We start from the raw sequence: 19,582 nt of genomic DNA on the forward strand, positions 1-19,582 counted from the left end.
CCGATTGGCTGGAAAGCCAAGAAGGTGTACGGAGCCTAGGAATCCGTATCAGCAAGCTGTTGGTCCAGCCCCATCATCGTTTTTTTTGTCCTCCTCTCACGATTGGCTGACGTGTGCAAGGGGCGTGTCCTGGACATCCACCATCCTGATGCCATGCCCCCCAGCTCCCATGTTTCTCTTAACCTATTGGCTGACAGTCCCACTTGTTGATTCTCCTCTTCTGATTGGCTAGAAGTTGGAATAAGCTGTCCGGTCTCCTTGCCCCTCCCCCTCCTTCCAGAATTAGACCATTAGGTCAAGAGACCTGTATGCCTCATTCTTGGCTTCTGAACCCCATTCTGAGATTTGCATACTTCTTTGACTGCATGTATGGGGACAGGGATGGGAGCAGGGGGATGAAAGCAGGAGGACAGAGGCGGAGAACCCAGGCTGGAAGGGATGGAGGTTGAACCCAAGAGGGAGCAGAGATGGGAGAGATGGCTGGATTCGGGATATGATTTTAAGATCCTGGGTCAAGAACCCCCGAGGACATCTGACCTTCGCACATCTGTACAAAGGTGGGAGGGGAGCAGGACCCAGGAGACCAGGCTGCTGGTTTAGCTGGGCTGAGGTGACCTTGCCCCTCCCTCGCTGACCCACTGCCTACTCCTCTGCCAGCTGCAAGAAGAAGGGGAAGCAAGGTCCCTGCCTGCTGGGCCCCTAGCGTCCAGCTGGAGGGGGAGGTACGGGCTGGGGGGGAGGGTGACCTGCCCAGGAGGCAAAGGGCATTGCTGAGCCCGTTATCTTATCAGAGACCAAACAGAAAACCAAGGTCACAATGAGCACTTTCACTCCACAAACACTCTCTGAGACCAGTCGGGTGACTCTGGGCTGGGTGGTGCAGGCACACAGTGGTGACGGAGACATCTGGGACTCTATCCTCTGGAGGAGGAGGGAAGAGGAAATGTCACCAGACAGCCCAGAGTGGTCAGGCTTGTGAAGGAGGAATTAAGCGTCAGATTGGTCTCGGGCTAGTATAGGGAAACCTAGAGGTCTTGTGGGAGCCCAGGGTGGATACCTGATCCAGCCTGGCGGGTGGTCCCAGAAGACTTCCTGGAGGAAGGGGCATCTGTGCTGGAGCAGGATAGATGAGGGGTAGTTGAACGTGGGCAGGATGAAAGGTGTCTCAGGCAGAGAAAACTGAATGTTTCAAGGTCTTGAAATGATTTTTTTTTTTTTTCTTTTGGCTTGCAGGATCTTAGTTCTCTGACCAGGGATCGAACCTGCAGTGAAAGTGTGGAGTCCTAACCACTGGACTGCCAGGGAATTCCCTTGAAATAACAATTTTGATAAACAAACATCTTAAAACGTGAAGCAGAAGTGGCACATGGGACGAAGGAGGGACAGCCAGGGGTCTGCTCCCAGCAGGTCTTGTAGGATGCAGAGTCCCTAAGAGTGTGTGCAGTCACAATTCTAGGAGACTCTTGTTCAAATTTCCCTGAAAGTGAAACTGCACAGTCATGTCCACTCTTTGCAACCCCATGGACTGTTGCCCACCAGGCTCCTCTGTTCATGAAATTCTCCAGGCAAGAATATGTAGTGGGTTGCCATGTCCCCCTCCAGTGTACCTTCCCAACCTAGGGCTCTAACTCAGGTCTCCTGCATTGCAGGCGGTTTCTTTACCATCCAAACCACCATGGAAGCCCATAAAAACCCATTCAAATGCTTGTCATTCATTTAATTGTCTTCTCTGATAGTGAGGAAAAAATGTTCAATTCTGAACGTGAATTGTTCTCAAAAAGTCTCTATTGCCCCAAGTGCCCCAGGTTCAGGGAAATCTTGCTCCCTGTGCTAGATGGATTGTGTCATGCCTTGTGACGTTCTTGAGAGAAGTCTTTGCCCCTGAGTGGTGCTGGGAGTTGCTTGTCCCCTCCCCACATGGCACAATCTGCCTGGGCACCGCTCCAGGTGCCAACGTTGGTATACCTCCCACTTTATCCAGATCCTGCCTTATGCACCCGCCTGTCCACCCCAGAGACAGGGTTAGGATTGCTTGGACACACAATGAAAGAATAAATGCACAAGCAAAGACCCTCCCCGCCAAAGATGCAGAACTTGAGTACCAGCTGAAGACTGTGTAAGCAGGGGGCTTGTGGAAAAAAAAAAATTTAACAGGGCACTGACTAGTCAGAATGGGCAAGGCCATGGGGCTGGAGCAAGGTCAGGCTGGGATGGGTGTGGGAGGTCTGGGGGCTCAGACAGTGGCTGTTTCCACTACTTGAATCATTGGTCCAGCTGAGTGCCAGCCTGTGACTGCCACAGTGTTTTAAATAGAAAATAAGAAGACCATAGAACAGCTCTCTGGTCATCCCCTAAGCCTCTTGATATCCCCCAAATGTCTGACCCATTCCAGGCTGCTTGAAAACTCAAAAATAAAGCCCGCCCTGACATGATACTCAGAGAACACAAACATGGCTGCGGTGCTCCTGCTAACCACGAGGAACCAGTGGCCAACCCAAACAAAGGGAAATTCTGCAAAATAACAGAGATGCTCTTCCAAAATGTTAAGGTCACGAAAGGCAAGGAAAGACGGGGGAATGTCACAGACTGAAGGAGAGTGGGGAGCCAGGACTGCTAAACACAAAGTCTGGTTCTGGATTGGGTCCTGGACCAAGAAAGAGACAGAAGCGGGAAAACTGAGGAAATTCAGTTAATAATGTCATATCCACATTAGTTTCTGAATTTGACTGGGGACTGTGGTTATGTAAGAAAGTGCCCTTGTTCATAGAAGATGCATGCCCAAGTATTTATAGATAAACAAGCATCCTGTTTCCAACTTACTCTCAAATGAGTCAGTGATTCAGCCAAAACTTTAAAAAACCTGTCATCTATCTTGTTGTTCTTCAGTCACTCAGTCGTGTCCAACTCTTTGCAATCCCATGGCCTGCAGCATGCCAGGCTTCCCTGTCCTTCACTAACTCCTGGAGCTTGCTCAAACTCCTGTCCATTGAGTCAGTGATGCCATCCAACCATCTCATCCTCTGTTGCCCCCTTCTCCTCCTGCCTTCAATCTATCCCAGCACCAAGGTCTTTTCTAATGAGTTGGCTCTTCGCATCAGGTGGCTATCTATTTATTAATATCTATGGCTCGGAAAGACCAAAGGCAAAAGGAGAAGAGGGCAGCAGAGGATGAAATGGTTAGATAGCATCACCGACTCGATGAACATGAGCTTGAGCAAGCTCTGGGAGATGGTGAAGGACAGGGAAGCTTGGTGTGCTGGAGTCCATGGGGTCGCAGAGAGTCGGACATAATTTAGCAACTGAACAGCAATAACAAATCTATCTGTTTCTGTTTATATCATCTGTCTAGAGCAGATATGGTCAAGTCATTAAATTTAGGGGAAATGTAAGCAGGAGTTCATTTTACTATCCCTGTGACTTGTAAGTCTAAAATATTTAAAATTATTGAAAATGAACATAATACAACTAAGAAATGAGAAATACAAATGAAGTGGGGACCAGAGACGGGCAGTCCCTGCATTTTGATGGGGGTCTGCACTGTATCTCGGGTCAGCCCTCTACTGCCAGTGATGGCACCTTGCCTCTTCACCTGTGACTTAGGTTGTGGGCTTCCCTAATCTATACAGACGAGCCTGCCTATCTGCTCCCAGCCCTGCACACAGCGAGGGGACACCAGAGGAGTTCCCAATGATGAGACTTCCTGAGAGCCTGGCTGGTGCTCCAGGTTTGTTAGTGAATGTTCCCAACCACTCAAAGAGATCAGTCCTGTTCAATATCCAACAGTGTCTATTGAGCCTCTATGCAGTGTCTGAGATCACCTTTCCGGGTGCTGTGCATACAGCAGCAAACACAGCCAAATCCCAGTCTTCCTTCCACTGGAACATTAATGATACCAAAAAAATAAGATACAATGTCAGTTTGGGTTAAACATGCGAGTAAACAGGGTAAGGGGGTGCAGCCTGGTGCGGATGCCGTATTTTACGTGAGGACTCTCTGAAGAGGTGACGTATGATTTGAGACCTGGAGGGGAGAAAAAGCCAGCTGCTATCTGAGGAAAAGAAGGGCTTCTCTGGTGGCTCAGACGGTAAAGAATCTGCCTGCAATGCAGGATACCCAGGTTCTATCCCTGGGTCGGGAAGATCCCCTGGAGAAGGAACAGCTACTCACTCCAGCATTCTGGCCTGGAGAATCCCATGGACAGAGGAGCCTGATGGGCTACAGTTCATGGAATTGCAAAGAGTCAGACATGACTGACTGACTGACTGGAAGAGAGTACCAGGGAGAAAGAACTGCAAGTGCAAAGGCCCTGGGGCAGAAATGACCTTGGCCTGTACAAAGCACAGCAAGGCCAGTGTCAATGGCTCAGCAGTAGAGACTGAACTGGAGAGGTGATCTGGGGCCAGGTCTTACAGGAATGATTTCAGAGTTTAGTCTGAGTGTGACGGGAAGCACGTGGAGGGTTGTAAGCAGGGGAGTAGTAACACAAGCCATTTTACATGTGTGACTCAGAGAGAAAAGTACCCGGTGAGTGAGTGAGTGTGACTTTGGCCCTGCCTCCTCTCTTGGGGTTTCCTGCAGCCAGGTTGGGGGGGCGCTGGTGAGGGGTTCCTACTGCTCCCAGGTGACTGGCCCCAGAAGAGAAGGACATCGCCAAGGCAGTTATCAGATCTACCCACACATGCCCCTGGAGACACTGTGAGGCTCAAGCAGGAGAATATCAAGGACCCGCCACCCAACCAGGGCAGCCCTCATGGCTTCCCATGGAGGTCCCTGCCTAGGGAGGTTTTGATGGGGGTCTCCAAATCTCACACCTGGTACCAAGCACCAAGTTCAAAAAATCCCTTCCCTATTTTGCACTGTGGTTCCCACCTGGGCAGGTTGGGGTGGAGACAGGGCAATGATTGAGGGCTGTGATGGCTGTAGCTGGAGGGTGGCATGCCTCTGGGGTCCTCTGAGCCTCAGATTCCCCCTCGGTATGATGGGAATAATACTACCGCCTTCACAGGAATTTCTTGCAGGGATGCATGTGCTCAATACTGGCCCCTGCTTAGCACTGCTGTTGTGAAGTTGGGGTGTTTTCATTGGTGAGTGCCTATGAGAGCCAGGCTCTAGGGTCAAGCTTGGGCTGGAATCTGGTCCCTGTTAGTCACTGCAACCTCAGGCAAAGTCCTTGATCTCTCTGTGGCTCAGTTTCCCCACCGGTACAATGGGGGCTAATAAGAGAACATAGCTTCATGGGGCAGTTGTGAGGAGCTAAGGAAACATTCGAGCCAAGCACACAGGGCTGACCCAGCACAGGTTAAGTGCTCCCTGAATGACAGCCGTTATAGCCGCTGTTGTGACCTCCACACACCCAGGGGTCCAGCGCCTGCTATTCGGCTTAAAATAAGACAGACACTCTGCAGTCAAGCTTCATGCTTCTGAGTCCTACCTCTCATATCCTGTGGGATGTGGGGACATGTGACTTCACCCCCTGTAAGTGGGGGGCAGGTGAGAATGGCACTCACCTCAAAGGGTAGTTGTAAGGTTAAACAAGCTAATATGTGAAAGCCCTTAGCACAGTGCTGGGCACATAATGAGCACCTTATGATTTTGCTATTCCTCTTGTTGTCAGGACAGCTTTTCCCAGTGGTTCCCTGATCTCAGGAACAGGTTGCAATGGGGTCTGGGCTGGTAGGGCAGCCCAGTAGGAAAGGCCCGAGCTGCCCAGGCCTGGAGGTCACCCCAAGGAGCCCCGTAATCAGCTGTAATCAAGCCTGTCCTGCTCCACCCCCCTACCTCCCTGGGTATATCAGGGCTGGTCCAGACCCCGGGCTTGGTCTTAACAAAGGAGGGCACTGCACTGGGCACCATGGGGAAGGCAGTGAGTGCGGTCAGGGATCGGGGGGTGGAGGTTGGCGGCAGGGGCTCTAGTGGGATCTGATGCCTTCTCTGTCCCCCCGCCCCCAGGAGAATTACGAGCTACACCAGGTAGAGCTGGGTCCTGGCCCTGGTGGGGACATGGCGGCCAAGATGAGCAAGAAGAAGGCAGCCAGTGGAGGGGGCAAGAGGAAGGAAAAGCTGGAGAACATGAAGAAGGAGATGGAGATTGTGAGCAGGGGCTGGGCGGGGCTGGGCGAGGGCAAGGGCGGGGGCCCGAGAGACAGAAAGTGAGTGTGGTGCCCCCTCCATGCAGAATGACCACCAGCTGTCAGTGCCGGAGCTGGAACAGAAATACCGAACCAGTGCGACCAAGGTGAGCTGGGGCAGGGAGAGAGGTGGGTGCAGGGAAGGAGCGGGGAGAGAGAAAAATATTAGAAAGGGTCAAACAGGGGCTTCCCTGGTGGTCCAGTGGCTAAGACTCTGTGCTGCCAGTGCAGGAGGCGTGGGTTTGATCCCTGGTCGAGGAACTAAGATCCCACATGCTACAAAGTGCAGTCAAAAGAAGAAAAAAACTGGCCAAACAGAAAGGGACAAGTAAGAGAGGGAGATCAAAAGAAACAGAGGACAGAGACAGCAGGAAGAGACAGAGAGGGAGCAGGACGCGGGTGAAAGAGACAGAGGCAGAAGAGCTCTTGTTAATGAGAGGAGAGCCCTTGGTGACCACCACGACCCCACCCCGCCCATCCCCAGGGCCTGTCTGCCAGCCTGGCTGCTGAGCTGCTGTTGAGGGATGGGCCCAATGCTCTGAGGCCGCCGAAGGGCACCCCTGAATATGTCAAATTCGCGCGGCAGCTGGCAGGCGGACTGCAGTGCCTCATGTGGGTGGCCGCTGCCATCTGCCTCATCGCCTTTGCCATCCAGGCCAGCGAGGGCGACCTCACCACGGACGACAATGTGAGTGGCGGGTGCTGGGAGCCAGATCTGGGCCACAGGGACCTGGGGGACAGAGGTATGTGACTCGGGATACGAGTGACATAGGATGGGGATTTAGAGACGTGGAAAAACAGCTTTAAGACATGGGTCATGCAGGCTGAAGGACACTGGGCTAAGAGACAGACGTAAGATCACAGGGGATGTAGTGGAGTCTGTGTCGCAGAGATGGAGGACACAGGGAGAAAGACATAGACATGCAACACTTAAGATATGGTCCTGGGAAGAGACTTCCCTAGCAGTCCAGTGGTTAAGACTTCACCTTCTAATTCCAGGGGTGTGGGTTCGATCGCTGGTTGGGGAGCTAAGATCCCACATGCCTCAGGGCCCAAAATCCCAAATATAAACAGAAGCAATATTGTAACAAATTCAATGAAGATTTTAAAATGAAAAAAAAAACAACACAGTCCTTGGAAAACAGAGGTCACAAGGACATGAGACAGACTAAGGACAGAGGGCACAGGGGACACTGGGACTCAGACACAGGGATACAAGGGCATGAGGACACAAGACTCGGGACACAGCGCATGGAGACACGTAAGCTATTAGATACAGAGCACACAGACAGGAAGGATATTGAGATGCAGGGCAAGAGAACATTGGCTACATGACAGGGTCGGGACAAGGGACATGGGGGCCCCGGGGCATGTGACATTGGACAGAGGATTGAAAGTCATAGGGCATGTGACACAGGATGGGGACTCAAGGGTACGTCTTAGACGTGTGGAGACACAGGACGCAAGGACCTGGAATCCAGGACCTGGGACACTGTGGGCGACACGGAACATGAAGCATGAGATCGACAGCGCACGTGGAAGCGGCGACATGAGGGCACAGGGACTGTTGGGCAAGGGGACAAGAAGGGGCACACAGATTCTGAAAATACAGACTAGGAACCTTGGAACACAGAGACCATCGGACATGGAAACATGAGACAGAGGGCAGCGCAGAACGCAAGACTGGGGGCATAGGAAAAGGGGACATGAGCCTCCAAGCTGCATGTGGGGCACAGCCACAGGGCATGGGGCCACAGGGCCAGGGAAGTGGGATCTGTGAGCACAGGGCAGTTGAACGTGGGATGTGACACTCATGGGGACAGGGACACAGGTCACAGGAAATAGTGCCTGGGGCTTCCTAGTAGAGTGGGGAAAACTGTGGAGGTGACCCTGGAGGAAACCACCAGGGGGACCAGAAAGCAGGCAGTGGCCTCAGGCAGGGAGCTTCCAGCCCCTGGTCATTCCCCACCTCTCTCCGCCTCCTCTAGCTGTACCTGGCGCTGGCCCTCATTGCTGTGGTCGTGGTCACCGGCTGCTTTGGCTACTACCAGGAGTTTAAGAGCACCAACATCATCGCCAGCTTCAAGAACCTCGTCCCCCAGGTGGGTCCCCAGCCCCCAGCCACCGGCATTTTCTGTGGCTCTTCCCATCAGGGCCAGCCAGCCCCTCATCCCCTGCTCCCAGCTCTCCCCCAGGTCCTCACCTCTCCCTGCTTCACCTCCCCACCTTCCCACTGCACGCGGAAACTTCCGCCCCTGCTCCCTGCCCCCCTTAACTCTCGTGCTCTGGTCCCACAGCAAGCAACTGTCATCCGAGACGGGGACAAGTTCCAGATTAATGCAGATCAGCTGGTGGTGGGCGACCTGGTGGAGATGAAAGGTGGGGATCGAGTGCCAGCCGACATCCGGATCCTCCAGGCCCAGGGCTGCAAGGTGGACAACTCCTCGCTGACTGGAGAGTCTGAGCCGCAGACCCGCTCACCCGAGTGCACCCATGAGAGCCCCTTGGAGACCCGCAACATCGCCTTCTTCTCCACCATGTGCCTCGAGGGTCTGTGAGACCCACCCGTCCAGATGACTACACTGCCTGCACGCTGCCTTTTGCTGCCTCCACTGCCCCCTTCTGCTTCATTCTGAGACCCACGGACTCCCCCACTTGATGTGATTGCTGCTTCTCTGGGTCACGCCGCCTCTCTAGCTCCCCCTATTGCCTCCAGTGCCTGCCATGACTGTCCCTCCTCTGGTTCACGCTGCTGCTGTGCAAGTTGCCTGCCACCCCCGCCCCCCCACACCAGTGCCACTCACCCTGATGCTGAGTTACCCTCTTGGCCCCCCTACAGGCACCGCCCAGGGCCTGGTGGTGAACACGGGCGACCGCACCATCATTGGCCGCATCGCATCGCTGGCCTCAGGAGTAGAAAATGAGAAGACGCCCATCGCCATCGAAATTGAACATTTCGTGGACATCATCGCAGGCCTGGCCATCCTCTTTGGTGCCACATTTTTCATAGTGGCCATGTGCATCGGCTACACCTTCCTGCGGGCCATGGTCTTCTTCATGGCCATTGTGGTAGCCTATGTGCCTGAGGGGCTGCTGGCCACTGTCACGGTGAGCTGGGGACACCGAAGAACGGTGCAGTGAGCTGAGAGGCCTGCCCATCTGTCTTTCCGATCATCCAGGCTTCCCTGTATCCTCTCCCTATCTGTCCATCCATCCTCCATCACCTTTTCTCCTCCTTTCCACCCCCATCTCTCCACCTATCCCATCCATTCAGCAAACACCCACTGGGGCTGCTCTGGGCTGGGTCCTGTGCCACTCACCCAACACTCAGAGATGAACAGGGAAGGGCTTTGACAGGAGGAGGCTGAGGTTGGGTGTTGAAGGCTGCTGTGGGCAGCCATCCACAGTGAGCACCCAGTCTTGGGCCAGTCCAGGAGGAGACTTAGGGAATGTTAGTTTTCTTACTTTGACAGTGCTGATAAGAAATTACAGAACCTCAGCTAGGACAGCTAAGAGAGGGCCCTGACTACGTTTATCTGGATAGACTGGGGAGGCATCCCAAGCGGAAAGCAGAGTGAACAAAAGTTTGGAGGCAAGAAAAAGCCTAGTCTTTGCAGGGGGTGCTGCGTACGCAGTACTGTGGTGGCTTATTGCTGCATACCGTGGTTGGGGTAAAGGATCCCCAGTGCTGAGAAAGGAGGGAGGTGGGGCGGGGAGCAAGGCATGATCCCCATGCTTGCATTCCCCACCCATCCCCTAGGTGTGCCTGTCCTTGACAGCCAAGCGGCTGGCCAGCAAGAACTGTGTAGTCAAGAACCTGGAAGCAGTGGAGACACTAGGCTCCACCTCGGTGATCTGCTCTGACAAGACGGGGACCCTCACTCAGAACCGCATGACTGTGTCCCATCTGTGGTTCGACAACCACATCCACTCCGCGGACACTACAGAAGACCAGTCAGGTGTGGGGGTCGGGGTGGGGGACAGTGGCTGGGCGGGATCTGGTAGATGGTGGAGATCCAGAAGGGAGCTCTGAAGTTAATGAATGAAGTCTGGGGAGGGCTTTGCATTAATGGAGAAGGGGCTCCAGCAGTCATCAGGCAAAGGCTGGGTCCTGGGTGGCTAAGCTCCGGGTCTGTGAAGGGGTTTGATATTTACTGGGTCTCCTAAGAGACTTAATACTGGGTCTGGGGAGAAAGCTCCGCCCGTGGGTATGTGGAGGTGTGTGGGTCCCACCTGGCCGGGATTCAGTCTTGAATCTAGGGGGCTGGGGGACTCGATTCTGGTACGGGAAAGCCCCTTCGCAGTCCCAGCCTGGATGCCTGGCCTCCAGGGCAGACATTTGACCAATCCTCGGAGACGTGGCGGGCGTTGTGCCGCGTGCTCACCCTGTGTAACCGTGCTGCCTTCAAGTCGGGCCAGGACGCAGTGCCAGTGCCCAAGGTGAGAGCCGCGGGCGCTCAGGGGACTCGGGGGACGAAGCCTGGGGGGGAGCCTGGTGGTGCAGCCCGGCTCGCCCCTGACACCTCCCGCGTTCCCAGCGCATCGTGATCGGGGACGCGTCGGAGACAGCGCTGCTTAAGTTCTCCGAGCTGACGCTGGGCAATGCCATGGGCTACCGCGAGCGTTTCCCCAAAGTCTGCGAGATCCCTTTCAACTCTACAAACAAGTTCCAGGTGTGCCTCCGCCGCGGCCGGCCCCGCCCACGGTCCAGTCCCGCCCACCACAAGTCCCGCCCACCGAAGGCCCCACCCACATTCCGGGCTGGCCTGCGGCCGGTCTTCACTCTCAGGCCCCTCCGTCTGCACAGCCAAAGCCCAGCAAGGGCCCCGGCACTCCGCCCGCTCTCAGCTGTCAGGCCCTCGGTGGGGAGAAGCTCTCAATCCAAATCCCGCCCTAGTTCAACTCCGATCTAAATTCTGCCCGTTCCCCACGCCCAGGCCCTTATCCAGGCCGGTAGGTCCTCCCCAACCCTCAACCTCTACCTCGCCCTCAGTCCCTCCCTGACCCACCCAAGGCTGCTCCCGCAGCGCTTGGGCGCTGTCAGCCCCTCAGTTCCCCAAACCCCGCCTCTCCCCCTTGACCCCGCCCACAACCCCGCCTCTTCCTCCGCCCACAGCTGTCCATCCACACGCTGGAGGACCCGCGAGACCCGAGGCACGTGCTCGTCATGAAGGGCGCCCCCGAGCGCGTGCTGGAGCGCTGTAGCTCCATCCTCATCAAGGGCCAGGAGCTGCCACTGGATGAGCAATGGCGCGAGGCCTTCCAGACTGCCTACCTCAGCCTGGGAGGCCTGGGCGAACGCGTCTTGGGTGAGACCCCATACCCTGCCCAACCTGCTGGGCCAGCCCCGAGCCTAACCTTTCCCATCCTTGTTCGACAGTTGACCTGCACCAATCTACACACTCAACTTTGACTTTCCCTAGCTCAGTCCTGATCCCTGTCGTCAATGCCTACCTCCACCCAACCTGTCCTCACCTGGATCTTACCTCTCCTGACTCAACCTGTGATCCCTTGATTTCCCCCAACTCTTGCCCCACCAGATGCCCAGTCCTCGTTTTCTTTCTCGCCTGCTTTTCAGCATCCTCCTCCAGACCTTTTGACTTTCTCCAGTCTCTGCCTCAACTCAAGGTTTTCCCCAATCCTTGTTCTGACTTCTCACCCCCTCCCAAGTTTTGTTTGCTTCCTTAAACTTCCATAACCCCTGCCTCGATCTTCCACTTTGCTTGGTGTGTGACCTCTGGCAAGAAGTGTCCCTTCTCCAAACCTGTTTCCTCATTTTGCAAGATGAGGATGCTAGTAACTCCCAGAGTGGTTGTGGGGATGGATTCCAACACAGTCGTCTCTCAGTGTCCATGGGGGACGGCTTCCAAGACACCCACCACATTCCCCCCACACCCTTATTACCCCTGCTGCTGCTGCTGCTGCTAAGTCACTTCAGTCGTGTCCGACTCTGTGTGACCCCATAGAAGGAAGCCCACCAGGCTCCCCGTCCCTGGGATTCTCCAGGCAAGAACACTGGAGTGGGTTGCCATTTCCTTCTCCAATGTGTGAAAGTGAAAAGTGAAAGTGAAGTCGCTCAGTCATGTCTGACCCTTAGCGACCCCACGGACTGCAGCCTAGCAGGCTCCTCCATCCATGGGATTTTCTAGGCAAGAGTACTGGAGTGGCTTGCCATTGCCTTCTCCACTTATTACCCCACAGATACCAAAATCTGCAGGCATTCAAATCCCGCATGGAAAATGGTGTAGTATTTGCATATAACCTATGCACTTCCTTTTGTATACTTAAAATAATCTCCAGATTACCTGGAGTGCCTAATGCACTAGTTAAGATGTACCAATGCAGGAAGTTGTCAGTATGTGGCAAACTCAGGTTTTTCTGGAATTTTCTGGAGATTTTTTGGGAATATGTTTGATCTGCAGTTGGTTAAATCTGTGAATGTGGAAGTTGTGGATACAGAGGGCTAAGTGTAATGCAAATGAAGGATTCAGCACAGGGTCAGGCATTCACAGATGGTGCATGATGTGGTTATTTTACTCATCATTTGGTTTTGCTTTGGAAGGGTTCACCCTGGACTCCTGTTTGACTTCCTTGTATTTTGGTCAGGCTTCTGCCAGCTCTACCTGAGTGAGAAGGACTACCCACATGGCTACGCCTTCGACGTGGAGGCCATGAACTTTCCAACCAGTGGCCTGTGCTTTGCGGGACTTGTATCCATGATAGACCCACCCCGGGCCACCGTTCCTGATGCTGTGCTCAAGTGCCGCACAGCAGGCATCCGGGTATGCCCCTGGGGAGAGGCAGGCAGGGGTGAGAACAGAGGATGACAGTATTTGCAGATGAGCAACCCTGCGACAGAAACCCTCCTGAAAACAGCTTGAGCCACACAGGAATACATTGGTTCAAGAACTGAAAAGTCCTGGGGAATGACGGTTTGGGTATAGCTGGATCCAGGAGTTCCGTGTCTTTGGGAATTTGCCTTTCTCCACATCTCAGCTCTGCTTTTCTCTCTGCTGGCTTTATTCTCAAGCAGTCCTCCATTTTGGTGGACGAAGATGACCATCACCCAGCAGCTCCAACTAAATAACATCCCACCTGTTTAGCCATCACACCAAAAAAAGAGTGCATCTTGGGCAGTTATTCCACGTTCAGTTACATGTTCATCCTTGAACCGATCACTGTGGCTGAGGAATGTCCACTGGGGCAGACAGGAAGAGTGGGTTAATCTGAAGGGGTCTGCTGGTTCCTCCTTCAGGTGATCATGGTGACAGGTGACCACCCCATCACAGCCAAGGCCATTGCAGCCAGCGTGGGCATCATTTCAGAAGGCAGTGAGACAGTGGAGGACATCGCTGCCCGCCTCCGTGTGCCCGTGGACCAGGTTAACCGGAAGTAAGCCCCGTTATATCCTCCTTGTAGTTCTTCCCCCACCCCACACGGACTGAGGCCCCAGTGATGTCCTCCAACCTCCCTTTCTAGGGATGCCCGTGCCTGTGTGATTAATGGCATGCAGCTGAAGGACATGGACCCATCAGAGCTGGTCGAGGCACTGCGGACCCACCCTGAGATGGTGTTTGCTCGTACCAGTCCCCAGCAGAAGCTGGTGATTGTGGAGAGCTGCCAGCGACTGGTGCGACCCTGATGATGAAAGCGGGCAGATGGGCTGGGTTGGCCCTGGGCTGCCCTGTCACTGACCACCCTCCCACTTGTACTCACTGCCTGCAGGGTGCCATCGTGGCCGTGACAGGAGATGGTGTGAATGACTCCCCAGCCCTAAAGAAGGCAGACATCGGCGTGGCCATGGGCATTGCCGGCTCGGATGCTGCCAAAAATGCAGCGGATATGATCCTGCTTGATGACAACTTCGCCTCCATTGTGACAGGCGTGGAGCAGGGTCCGGGCCAGATCAGAGATGGGGGCCAGCAGTGTGGGTGTGGGAGGAAATGGGCTAGGGGAACACTGAGGCGCCTGCTGTCCCCCCACAGGCCGACTGATCTTTGACAACCTGAAGAAGTCCATCGCCTATACGCTGACCAAGAACATCCCTGAGCTGACACCATACCTCATTTACATCACTGTCAGTGTGCCCCTGCCACTCGGATGCATCACCATCCTCTTCATAGAACTCTGTACTGACATCGTGAGTCAACGGCCCCGATGCCCCCACCCATATAGCGCCCAGAGACATATGCCCACAGGCAGGCATGATAGACGGAGACCATCACGGACAGACTTAGACTCAGAGTGATACAGATGTGTGTACAACAGACAGCCAGATGTGGACACACAGGCAGGCAGGAAGATAGCCATGGACAGAATTATAGACATGGACACATAGGTGGACACTCAGGTAGGCACAGACTCAAGGATATGCATGGACTCAGATATGGACACTCAGACAAACAGATTTTAACAGACACAGCTATCTGGTTAAACCTGGATTGCAGACAGACATTCTCCAACAGACATGGACAGATCAACAGCGTCAGATAGATCTCAAAGCAGACAGACAGAAAAGAGCCTCAGATACAGCCACGAATACAGCCAGCTGCATGGTGATGTCACAGATTTATTCAACTGCACTTACACAATGCCTGCTTTGGGCCAGGTATATGTTAATTACTTCATTTTGTCCTCATAACTACTCTATGAGATGAGTTTTATTTCATCATCCCCATTTTACCGATGAGCTAACTGAAGCTAGACAACTTGAGTGGCTTGCCCCAGGTCACACAGCTAATTCAAGCCCAGGCAGGCTGGTGCTCCGAACCTCTGTCCTCGGTCAGTACACTTTGCTGACACTCTGTGGCCACAAACAGATGGGTAGGGGACAGGGAGGAGGCCACAGGTACACAGAGAGACAGAAGAGATGCAGAGATAGGGACAAAGAGAGAGAAAGAGACAGGAACACAGAGATGCAACAGCAGAGACATGATCACAGCACGAGACAAGAGACAGGAGCAACAACAATAAGAAAAAAAACAAAGTAAGGGGCAGAGAGAGACAGAACATGCCACAGGGAAAGCCGTCAAGACCAGAGGAGCCCAGAGAAGAAACAGAGAAGGAGGAGGAGGAAGGGAGAGAGACAGAGAGAACACACAATAGCAGAGATAAACACAGACGTCCCTGTGGAAATGGACACCAGGGAAAAGGACACACATGTGGAAAGGGCCAGCTGGACTCAGGCTGTCAGGCCGGTGTGACTGTGTGATCCCTGTGGGTCTCACCTCCTTACCTCCGTCCTGGCCCTGTCCACTGCAGAAAGGGAGGGCGTCCAAAGAGTCGGACCGGGGCCAGACAAACTGCCAACCCTGGTTCCTTCCACTCCTGGCCAGTTCCCATCAGTGTCCCTGGCATACGAGAAGGCTGAGAGTGACATCATGCACTTGCGTCCGCGGAACCCAAAGCGGGACCGACTGGTCAACGAGCCCCTGGCTGCCTACTCCTACTTCCAGATCGGTGTGCGCCCGTGGGGGCGGGCTGGGGCGGTGCAGGGCTGGCCTGCGGGACTGCTCGCCGACCGTGGGGTCTCTGCCTGGGACTCTGCCTTGTTCTGGATCTTGTTGTCTGCCTTTGATCCCGGGTGTCTGTGGTTCTCTGAGTCTTTGTCTGCACACGATGGCCTTGCGGTCCCCTGGGTCTCCCCTCTGTCTCTGGCCTCATTCTCCTCGACCTTGCCTCTGGGTCATTGCCTCCTGTGTTTTTTGGGTTCTTGGGTGTGTCTGTCCCTGACTCGCTGTCGCTCTCTCTTGGAGTCTTTTCTCTGTCTGTCCACTGTTTGTGTTTCTGTCCGTCTCCATGCTACTATTTCTGTGCGTTCCTGACCCTCTCTGTCTCTCCACCTCTGTCTCCCTGAGTTTCCTTGCTTCTCCCCCAGGTGCCATCCAGTCATTCGCGGGCTTCACTGACTACTTCACGGCCATGGCCCAGGAGGGCTGGTTCCCTTTGCTGTGCGTGGGACTGCGGCCACAGTGGGAGGACCACCATCTGCAAGATCTGCAGGACAGCTATGGCCAGGAGTGGGTGAGTCCCTGCTCACATCCCTCGAGTTTCCAGCGCCACCTTCCTTGAGTGTGGCCCGCACTCCCTCCTCCACGCGTGACTGAGCTCTGCCAGGGCCTCCCGGACACCCAAACTCTCTGCCAGTTCTGTGGTAAGGGGTCTTTCCCACCACAGTCTCGAGCTCCAAACTCTCATTTCTGATGACCCTAGCTGCAGATGGGTCCTTTCTCCACCCTGACAGCAAGACATCATCTCAGGTGTGGAACCGGGATCCCACCCTGCCCCCCAGTCTCCTGTTATTGTCCTGGCAGCAGCATGACTTACAGAGTATTTGCACGTGTGGCTGACTCAGGTGAAAGCTGGTGCACAGAGAGGCTAGATCTGGCTGGCAGGTGTGTTTAGTTTGCCCTGTGGAGTGACAGATCAGGACATTCCCCTTGAACATTTACTGTTGTGTTAAGAAAATAGATCTTGGAACCAGACTGCTTGGGTTTGTTGTCTGCCACTGCTCCTCACATCTGTATGACACTGGGCGAAGTCATTTGTCTCTCTGTGCCTCAGTTTTCTCACCTCTAAAGTGGACAGCATACTCATGTCTTATCTTGGTGACTTTCACCTTATTGATTTTTACAGTGTGGTCTCCAGACCAGCAGCATCAGCAACACCTGGGAACTTGTTTGAAAATCTGTTTTTCCCTCAGACCTCTGGGGTCAGAAACTCTAGTGGAGGGACCTGCGTTTTAACCAGTTCTTCTGGGTATTCTGATGCATATCCAAGTTTGAATACCACCAATCCACCTCATAGGATTGTTGGGAGGATTCAATGAGATAATACATGCAAAACACTTGGTACCTGGAGCATAGTAAGTGTTCCTTACACAATTAGTGGTATGTATAGCATATTAAAAAGCAGAGATACTACTTTGCCAACAAAGGTCTGTCTAGTCAAGGCTATGGTTTTTCCAGTGGTCATGTATGGATGTGAGAATTGGACTGTGAAGAAAGCCGAGCGCCAAAGAATTGATGCTTTTGAACTGTGGTGTTGGAGAAGACTCTTGAGAGTCCCTTGGACTGCAAGGAGATCCAACCAGTCCATCCTAAAGGAGACCAATCCTGGGTGTTCATTGGAAGGACTGATGCTGAGGGTGAAACTCTAATACTTTGGCCATCTTGTGTGAAGAGTTGACTCATTGGAAAAGACCCTGATGCTGGAAGGGATTGGGGGCAGGAGGAGAAGGGGACGACAGAGGATGAGATGGCTGGATGGCATCACCGACTCAATACACATGAGTTTGTGTGAACTCCAGGAGTTGGTGATGGACAGGGAGGCCTGGTGTGCTGTGGTTCATGGGGTCGCAAAGAGTTGGACACGACTGAGCGATTGAACTGATAGAAATAGTTATACTGAAGATATGGACTGAACAGTGGCTGCCCCCTGTAAATGTGGCTTGTGCCACATTCCTCAAAGACCCATTGGCTCATGTTTGCCATCTTCCTGGGTCCTGGAGTCATCGAACTTTGTATACCCTGCCTCAGGATTCGAATTCCCTTTTCCCAGGTGCTCCCTTTAGGGTGCCCAGGAAATCCTGCATCCCTCCTTTCATTATGAAGGCAATTGACCTGACCTACTGATTGGCCAGGCACTGACATCTAAGCTCACTAGACCAGGTTTCTAGGCCCTGCACACCTGGCAGACCCTGCATCTCTCCTTTGTCCCCGCCCCAGCCTCTGACACAAGGGATAGAGTACTGAAGGGCTTGGGGCCTCAGGCCCCATGTGCCCAGCTGGCTGCAGAGGCTCCCTGCCTGGGCTCAGCCTGCTTTTGTTCCCTCTGGGTCCACAGACGTTCGGGCAGCGCCTGTACCAGCAGTACACCTGCTACACCGTGTTCTTCATCAGCATCGAGATGTGCCAGATTGCCGACGTGCTCATCCGCAAGACACGCCGTCTCTCTGCCTTCCAGCAGGGCTTCTTCAGGTGTCCCTGGCCGGCCGCAGCCCCGCCCCCACCCTGCCCTCTGAGCCCTCTGAGCCCCAGCAGGTCTTGACCAGGGCTTACTGCAGCCAGCAGACCCCAGCACTGGATGGGCTGGGGCCAGGTGCTAACATTCCTTATCAATAGCTGGCCAAGAGCTCCCGCCCCATGCATCTCAACTGGCCCCTCCATGTTTCATCAGCTAAAGGGGTGACACTGACCATTCCTGGTGTAGGGCCAGTGTCCACTGGGGGAGAGGTGCGAGCTATGCCAGGGTTCGGCGTTTAGAACATCTCCCTGCAGCTGCTATCTGACCCAGCACCCTGATGTCCATCCAGTCCCCATCTCCTCCTGGCCTGTCTTTATCCTGAGTCCACCTGTCTGAGTCTGTCCCACCCTGCCCCATCTGCAGGAACAGGATCCTGGTGATTGCCATCGTGTTCCAGGTCTGCATTGGCTGCTTCCTGTGCTACTGCCCTGGCATGCCCAACATCTTCAACTTCATGCCCATTCGGTGAGGGGCTGTGAGCTATGGGCATCGGGTGGGCCTGCGGGACACAGACCCGGGGGTAGCCTTGACCTTGCCATCTCACCTGTGCCTTCAGGTACCAGTGGTGGCTGGTCCCCATGCCCTTTGGCCTCCTCATCTTTGTCTATGATGAGATCCGGAAACTTGGAGTCCGCTGTTGCCCAGGAAGTGAGTGTGGAGCCTGGAGGCCTGGGGACGGAGGGTTGAAACTTTCTTAGAGCTGCTGCCTTGACGTTTGATTTCCAGTACTTGATCTCTAAGCCTTTGACTTGCTGTATGAAACCACCACTGAGCTATCTATCATCTTTGAGCCCCTGGCTCCTACTTACTCACCCAAAACCCCAGCACTGAGTCTCCTTTCTCTCTCTCTCCCCCAGGCTGGTGGGACCAGGAACTCTACTATTAGAAGAACTGCTACCTTCAAATCATCCTCGCACCCACTACAGTAGGGGTGGAGGTGGGGGACACCTGGGACCCTCTGAACAGCTGCCAAAACATCTGAGCAGTCGAGTTCCAGCCCCATCTGTGTCTGTTCTTGTAGCCCACAACTCAACCTCGGAGAGACCTTCCCCACTCCCCTTCCCCACCCTCCCTCCCTAGGCCCAGTTCTCTGAGCTGGCCTCAGGGAAGCCCCCACCTGAAGGGTAGGGGGCACTTTGAAGGGGTGTGGGAGTTCACAGCTCCTACGAGGTGGGTCTCTCCTTAGGACTCCAGGCCAGCAAGTCTTTAAAAACACACTTGTGTCTGCAGGATAGTAATAAACCAGCTCACACTGACTGTGCTTTTATTCGGTGCTGGGCATTGTCATCTTGTTTTTCTTTTCATGAGCCCCTTTATTTCCTACAACTCAGGGGCTGTTTGTTCCAGGCTGTTATCTCCAGTTTCTAGAATACACCTTGGCACATAGTAGGTACTCAGTAAACATTGCCTGAGAGAAGGAATTCCCAGTT

The 19,582-nt window shown here is 54.1% G+C and overlaps 1 protein-coding gene across 2 annotated transcripts; it reads left to right on the plus strand.

Moving 5' to 3' along the window:
• Window positions 1–1,499: 1,499 nt before the first annotated feature.
• Window positions 1,500–19,038, plus strand: ATP4A (ATPase H+/K+ transporting subunit alpha). 2 transcript variants are annotated; one of them, XM_088830719.1, is made up of 22 exons: window positions 1,500–1,565; window positions 5,950–6,090; window positions 6,176–6,235; window positions 6,613–6,816; window positions 8,117–8,230; window positions 8,426–8,678; window positions 8,968–9,236; window positions 9,889–10,087; window positions 10,459–10,568; window positions 10,667–10,801; window positions 11,245–11,437; window positions 12,735–12,910; window positions 13,384–13,520; window positions 13,608–13,758; window positions 13,854–14,022; window positions 14,114–14,268; window positions 15,464–15,587; window positions 16,006–16,151; window positions 17,973–18,106; window positions 18,516–18,617; window positions 18,709–18,800; window positions 19,010–19,038. In XM_088830719.1, the coding sequence occupies exons 1-22, from the start codon at window positions 1,500–1,502 to the stop codon at window positions 19,036–19,038; spliced, it is 3,159 nt and encodes a 1,052-aa protein (XP_088686845.1). The 2 variants fall into 2 exon arrangements, with proteins under 2 accessions (XP_088686845.1, XP_055266740.1); XM_055410765.2 differs by lacking the exon at window positions 1,500–1,565 and adding an exon at window positions 5,852–5,863.
• The last annotated feature ends 544 nt before the right edge of the window (window positions 19,039–19,582 follow it).

Source organism: Moschus berezovskii, chromosome 22, assembly GCF_049115385.1.
Source record: "Moschus berezovskii isolate FMDL1 chromosome 22, NW_MosBer_1.0, whole genome shotgun sequence".
Classification (NCBI taxonomy): Eukaryota; Metazoa; Chordata; class Mammalia; order Artiodactyla; family Moschidae; genus Moschus; species Moschus berezovskii.

Coding starts and splice junctions, on each gene's coding strand:
- ATP4A (XM_088830719.1), top strand. CDS start 1,500: ATGTCCACTCTTTGCAACCCCATGGACTGTTGCCCACCAGGCTCCTCT. Junction 13,521..13,607: donor GTGGACCAGGTTAACCGGAA/GTAAGCCCCGTT, acceptor CTCCCTTTCTAG/GGATGCCCGTGCCTGTGTGA. Junction 13,759..13,853: donor TGGAGAGCTGCCAGCGACTG/GTGCGACCCTGA, acceptor CACTGCCTGCAG/GGTGCCATCGTGGCCGTGAC.